The 7,318-nt window shown below is 42.2% G+C and overlaps 1 protein-coding gene across 1 annotated transcript; it reads right to left on the bottom strand.

Moving 5' to 3' along the window:
• Nucleotides 1-209: 209 nt before the first annotated feature.
• Nucleotides 210-6,782, bottom strand: LOC124681220 (DNA ligase 1; the record flags this gene model as incomplete). The annotated part of the gene is made up of 18 exons (XM_047216158.1): nucleotides 210-419; nucleotides 518-630; nucleotides 710-787; nucleotides 873-950; nucleotides 1,458-1,514; nucleotides 1,610-1,683; nucleotides 1,780-1,851; nucleotides 1,950-2,011; nucleotides 2,261-2,362; nucleotides 2,749-2,861; nucleotides 3,360-3,491; nucleotides 3,741-3,828; nucleotides 4,001-4,095; nucleotides 4,178-4,408; nucleotides 5,145-5,258; nucleotides 5,344-5,445; nucleotides 5,612-5,728; nucleotides 5,823-6,782. Coding segments are annotated over 17 exons (2,544 nt in total), but the record flags the coding sequence as incomplete, so codon positions are not given.
• Between the last annotated feature and the right edge of the window lie 536 nt (nucleotides 6,783-7,318).

Here is a 7,318-nt window from a genome sequence, read left to right as displayed (position 1 = left end):
GAATTATTACTTCACTGAAAATTCCATTGCTAAAGGTAAAGTATAACAAGAGATCCGCCACACTGGATAGAATGCCACTCACTGATAAAGGTGCTAGCCGCTGATATCTTGACACAACTAAATTATCAGAAACAACTATAGTTAATGAATTGGGGGATATCAGATTGAAGAGTAGCACAAAGAGTGACTTAGAACTCAGCGTATGTACATCTTTTGGTTGTGCCAATGCACTCTGAAACTCATCAACTTTTTTCACATGCAAACACCGCCTGGATAGGCGTGTATTACAGATACATCACGAGAACCAGAAAACAAAGGAAGAAAAAGTTGCATAGCGTTACAATAAGTGAACAAATGCTGAAGTCAGTTTGAACAACAGCGAAGCAAATCACTGGACATACATTCTTGCCTATGTCCTGCTAAAATGTTAACAGAATCAGGAGGCGGATATTATCCAGCAAGAGGTAAACATATGGATAAGCTGCTGAATTTGAAGATAAGACGTGTTGGTGTTTACCACAATAAGTTGGTGCATATAACGCACAGAAAATGGGGTCAGTCTCAGTCATCATCCTCGTCGTCTTGGTTGTGTGAGTGGTTTATTTTTTGAGCACGATACATATCCGCAACCTGGGAATTTGGATAGTCCCCCCGCATCAAAATCTAAACCACATATGTATCATAAGAACACCAGTAACAGAAACCTTACTTGCTCAGACGTGGTTGCATGTTCTGGGTTTTTATCCTCACGCACCCGCAACAAACGAGGAAACCTTAGAGAGATGCCCTGGTTTCAATTCATACGTTAGCCTCCTATACTTGGCATATAACTTATGAATGGGGGAATGAGGAGATCAAATAGCATTACCAACCTTATTTGGGTCAACTATACCATTAGCAGCACGATGAACAGGACTTATGCTCAAATCAGCAGCTTTGACCTCCCACACCTGACGGCCAGCAAAACATAATGAGATTTACAAACCCAGACAAGTATGAATCTAAAATTGAACTATTGTAACCCCTTAAGGTGTGGGTGTAAATAGCCAACAATTTTCAGAGTCAACACCAAATGCATATAAAATGCAATTAGATGCTAGTTTTCACCTTTAAACTAATTGTTTCCACTGCACATGAACTGACACAGCAATAAAAACGATTGCGCGACTTCAAATAATTGGGAGTCAAGATAATGAAGAAATAAGTTTTCTTTCAATGTTTGTTACCAGCTAATTTACCAGCATATTGCCTTAAGAACATGTTCATTCTGATGTTGCTAGATCATTAATGATCACTGGTTTATGTTCATTCTTTCAATATTAATCTAAAATACTAGAACAAACTAAGATCAATCAAATAAAGAGTGGCAATCAAAAGTGACAAAAGCAGGCAAACAGAAAATATGCAACAAAGTAATAGTAATTAGTCAAGGACTAAAGGTTCAATGTGCATATCACCTCTGATGGCTCAAACCACACATCTGGGTTAGTTGTGTCAGCAAACCTATAGTATGCCTGCAAAATGGAATGTGTAACTATCGAACAAAACAACACAGCAGGGTATTAATAAAAGGAAACAATCATGCAACAAGTTGCAGGAAATGTATCACCTTGGGGTTATTTATTACTTTACTCCGGAGGCTCGTAGAACATTGTTCCAGTTGTTGCTCAGAAAACCCAGTACCTACAATTATAAAAACAGATTATGAAGAACTGGTTCATACAAACAGATTATGGAGAATTGATTCATCAGTCAAGCAATTTAGGGTTAAGAATATACCTATATTGCAGATTGTTTGGTATTCTTCATTCTGATCGTCATAGCATGCCAGGAGGAATGATCCATATACACCTGGCAAGAAGAAAAAAAATGCCAAGAAGGATCAGATAAATGCACACAGAAACTGTCATAACCAACTTTATCTAATGTTCAGTATGCATGGCAATTACCTGTTCGTTTTCCTCTTCCATGAAAGGCAGCAATTGGAACCAAATCTAAAGAGTCTCCAACGCTGGCCAAAAAAGGAATACACCATCAAAAAACATAATATCAGTTCTTATCTTACTAATCAAGTAAGTCTCAACTGAGAAAACTTGTTGACAACCCAAAAGTTCAGAGTAAGGTGTCATGTCGCAATGATGAGACAATAACATTGAGGATAAATACGCTATCTATATCCCATGGTCTAAAGCTATTATCTAGATTTCCATGCTTATGCAGGCAAAATGAAGGATATCAGTATGGCATGAAATATACAAACCTATCCATGTAGTCTTTCTTCAATTTCAACCAATTGTTTGACCGCTTCGCTGGTTCATATGTAGCATCTGTATCCAGTGTCTTGATAATCAACCCTTCACAACTTCAAAATCACTTAAATCTTAGTGGCGGAAAAAATAGGCAAAGAAGGGTGGCGGCTAGTATTGCAACAGTTCCATGCACACTCCCCCACAGATTGTTTCTCCTTACTGAAGTCCTGATAATATGATGCATTGATGCTACAGTTAACGCTGTTTATTTGGCCACTTATTTTCACGGATATGCATATATCCAAGGTGCCTTAGATTTTGTAGGATGTCCTCTCACAACAATCAAATGGATCTATTAGATAACAATCGAAGAAGGTGAACTGGAGCAAACAATAGAAGATGTTACAAGTACTTATAAAGAACAAGGGGGCAGAACTCATCACTAGCAGGCACTTAAGCTGGTTAATGGTAAAGTGACGGCTCTAGGAAATCAAATTACCTGGAGTTCACAGATAAGTCAAGAAATTTTTGTATCTCCTCGAGGTCATTTGATGTAATAGCAGTGGCCAGTTGAAAAACTCCTGGTACTTCCTCGAAAGAGTTGTAAAGGTGCTGCCAAGTATTCAAAGCCCAAGGAATAAATACATCTTTCAACAGTCAAGACAGCCAAATGAATTAGTCTTTTTTAGGGTGCAACCATGTAAGTACATAACATTTTTATTGTTTATCAATCGGATCAGCAATGGACTACACCAGTTTTGCGTAGATATACACATATTGTTTAGTCTCTCTCTCTCACCAGTTTTCCTTTGTTTCTGTTGGGTTTCATATCTAGCCTACCCCTACTTGCTTCAGGAAAAAGGCTTTGATGTTGCTGTTGACTTGTTGTTGCATACATGATTAGGGAATTAATGGCTGGCTCTTCTATAGTAGCTCAAGTAATAAAAATCTACAATCATAACATTCTGAGGACATACCTGCATTCCTTCTAAAATTTATAAGAAACAAATCCTTAAAAGGGACATATCTACAGGATAGGATAAATAATCCAACTAAACAGCAGAATGAAATTATATGTTATTAAGAGGATTCTCAAAATCTGTACGATACCTCTCGGCGAACTTTGAGTTGTTCATGGAGAAGAGGTTTCCCGTTGATGTAAAGAATATCAAAGCCAAAAGTACAGACTGTAACTTTGATGTCATTTATAGTAACACCCTTGCGGGCCCTTGTGCTAAGTATCTGAAAGGAGGGAGGAAAGATATCAACATCCTTACAAATAGAGGTAACAAGTACATCAAAACTTGGCATAAAAGCAAGGTTGGTATGATGATAACAAGATACATTAGTCTATCTACTGCATATAGCTGAGCATATAATAGGGAAAGCTTGGCATAAATGCAACTTTCCCTGTTAAGATTAAGAGTAAGCTTACTTTCATAATGACCACGATACATATAGCTGAGCATATAACAGGGAAAGAATACAAACCTGAAAAGGTAAAATTCTCTTCTTTTCACGGTCATAAGCAACAATTTCACAGTCTAAGACAAATGACTTCACTGTAGGCTTTCGGAATCTGCATTGAGATAAAGAATGTTTATTCTCAGGAATTATAAGTGCAACAGAAAATGCACAATAAGTGCATAGATTAGCTATGAGTTTGTAAACATATCTAGCTTACCAATGCTACCACGTATAGATATGGAGCTTTAAATAATTGGTAGGTGAAATGAGAAGGTAAGTAATACCTGGAAACGGCATCAACAACATCAGGGTACTTCCCAGTGTTCCGTTCAGCATTCCGACTATAAATCTCCACTGTTCCATCCTCCATGCAATGGATCTTCATTCAAAAATTTAGTGTTACTTGGGATTAGCCTGGGCAAAATATATAAATAGTTCATACCCATGAGGCTTGATCGTACCTGGGCACGTTCACCATCATACTTGTACTCACAAGTGTAGTCACGACCTTGAAACTTGTCAATAATCTCTGAGACCGATTTCGTTGCTTTTGCCAACATAGGGCCAACAGGGACACCTATGGAGAAATTGCATGTTTCCGGAAGTTTCCAGACACCAGCTTCAAGAAGAGTTGGGACAATTTTATCATAGATTGGAAGGACTGAATATGCGTGTTTAATTATTTTTGCAGCCTACAAAGAATAGAGGATACAGAAATATCAGAACTGATCATAACAGTCGGTATCCATGCACGGATTTCATACAACATACGAATAAAGTGTGAAAAGATGTTGCCGATGCACACAAGATATCTAATCCTTCACATGATGCTACAATGAATACTCCACACTCCGAAGAGAACAATCACAATTCAGAACATCAACTCAGATAAGTTCAGATATAGAATTATTATAGGTTCCAGTTCTTAATAGTGTCAATAATATTTAAGTGGCGAGTAGATGGAGCCATAGAAGGAGGATTGGTGTGTTTGGTCCAAGTTCACCACACAAAACATTTGGCTAGCCAAACTTTTGGTCACGGTTCTGCCATCCCAAGTTTTGGTGATGTTCGCAAGAAAAATGAACTAACAAAATAGATTGGGCAAAGAGGCATGACCAATTCATTGGTAAGGTTGAGTTTGGTCCACAACCAAACATACTATACAAGCCTCAAAGGCTTCAGCTGATAGAAATATTTTTTCATGAATCCTGACTATTTGTTAGCTAGCAAGATTTCATGATTGTAATAACAGGAATCAAAAATATCGAATTCGGCATGTTGCAAAAACAACTTGTAGAAACTCTTTTGAGTCGTTGCAGGTTACTGGTTACATACAAGCCTTAATGAGTATACTAAATTAGTAAAAGCTGCAGTCAAATATGTAATTAACATAAACATGTCAATAGAAGAAATGAGTGCATCAACAACCTCTTCAAAAGGTGATTGGACTTCTTTCGGTGGAGACCCTTTTTCAGAATATACAGCAGCTTGCGCGAGAGCCATTTGGACAGTTTTTTCTGCCAACCCAATGCGCATCTTTGACTGCAACAAGTGACAGTTGAGAGGTTTTCTAGCAAATAATATACAGATTCTCAAAGTGCATTTAAGTGAACATTGCGATGTTTACCTGAAGAAGGCGTATAATGTATTGAGGTTCACAGTCCGTTGCAGCAACAAGGAGTCCTTTGATATGATTTCTTTTCTTATCTTGACTATCTTTACCAGATTCCTGAAAAATTATGACAGCTTAGTGGTTTCTGATGTGACACTGGATTTTGGAACAAGATTATCCTCTCTCCAATCTAACTGATTACTACTAAGCATGGATTTATTTTGGATAAATAAGCATTTCAACATTGTCGAACCAATAGAAAAATAAGAAAGGATATAACAACCTTTGCGATTGTCCGAAATGTATCAAGCACGCGTGGTATTGTCAGTGGTTTTGGCTTGTACATCATCTTCTGTGACGACCTGCTTGCTTTGGCCACAAGCCCCAAATCACCCAATTCCTACAATGACGAAACACAAACAAAGCAATCAAATTATGCTCAAACTCCGTTGCTGTTGCTAACTGCAGGAGCTATATTTTCCCAGTGTAACGACCTTGAGGTTCTTCTTGACATGCTCCTCCTTGCGGCCATATGCCTCAGAAAGCGCACGGATGATCGACGTATCCCCGATCCCAAGCTCGATCCCTTCATGAGGCGGCGCAATCCGGCTAACCGAGAGGTACACCGTCGCGAGGAGATCCTCAGGCGTCGTGGCAATAATCGTCCGGAACACATTTGACAGGATCTCTGTGATGAGAATCCGGCCCGACTCGTTGGAGATGAGATCGAGCGCCCGGGCCAAGAACAGGAACGGCACAGGCTCGCCGGGCTTCCAGTAGGCGGCGGCCGTGGGATCGAACTCGCCGCCTTTCTTCTTGAGCTCGAGGGTGGTGTTCGCTTCCTCGGGCTTGGTGGTGGCAGTTGAGGTCTTGGCCTTCTTTGGTGGTGAGGAGGGCCTCTTCTTATCCTCGGATTGAGACGCCTTGGTTGGCGACGGCGATTGAGAGATAGGGGCTTCGTCAGAGGGCTTGGCGTCAGATTTGGCCGCTAGGGCTTTGGACCTCTTTGGCGAAGGGGGCTTCTCCTCCGCCTCAGATTTCGGGGCCGCGGCTGGCTTCTTGGACCTCGTGGGCGACGGGGACCTCTTCTTCGCCCCAGGCGCGTCGTTGGCATTGGCAGGCGACTTGGCCGGCGAAGGCGGCTCGGCCGTCGCGTCGTCGGCCTGGGCGGCGGTCTTGGTCTTCTTGGGGGACGGCGCCCCGGGCCCCTTCTTGGCCTTCCTGGCGGCGTCCCGCGCGTTCCCCATGAGCACATCCGCCACGGAGCGCTTCCCCCCGGCGCCTCCCGAGGACGACATGGCTCCTCCCCCCGCGGCGACCGCGGGCAGCGGCGGGACCGCCTCCGCCCTCCCCGGCCTCGCGGGCGGCTTCTTGTCGACGGATTTGGCGGCGGTGGAGCGGCGGCGAGGGGCGGCGGAGGAGTAGAGGCGGGGGCGGAGGAGCGGCGGCGGCGGCGGCGGCGGGGCGAGAGCGGTGGCTAGGGTTTTAGGCGAGGGGAGCGGGTGGAAGTGGCATCGGAGGAATTGAAACGGGGTGGAGGTGGTGGCTCGAAGGAGCAACATCACAAGGGTTTTAGAGGTGAGCCGGCCTCGCTGTTGGTGCGGGACGAAGGCGCGAGAGGCGATTTGGTCGGGAAATTGCGAACTGGGATAGGCCTGACTTCAACAATTTATTTCTGGTTTCTCTCCCGATTCGTTTCTGTTTATTTGGGAAGATATCATCTGTATACGATTTCTCAAACGATTTACTACTCGTTTAAACAGGCATGAACCGTTGTTACATGGGACTCTGGGGTTCTAGTTTATACGGAGTAGGAAATATAGAACTTCGCACTTCATCTAAAAATACCAGAGAGAAAACCAAAAGAAAACTTAACAAGTGCCAGGATCTCAAGAGTGCACAAGCCAATCAAAAAAAAAGTATAAGTTGAACAATGGCAAAGAGCAACACAAAATCAAAATAAAACAAGAAACAACCAAGTCTACTTTTT

This window comes from Lolium rigidum, unplaced genomic scaffold, assembly GCF_022539505.1.
Source record: "Lolium rigidum isolate FL_2022 unplaced genomic scaffold, APGP_CSIRO_Lrig_0.1 contig_35885_1, whole genome shotgun sequence".
Lineage (NCBI taxonomy): Eukaryota > Viridiplantae > Streptophyta > Magnoliopsida > Poales > Poaceae > Lolium > Lolium rigidum.
This window is presented reverse-complemented; position numbering and strand designations above follow the sequence as displayed.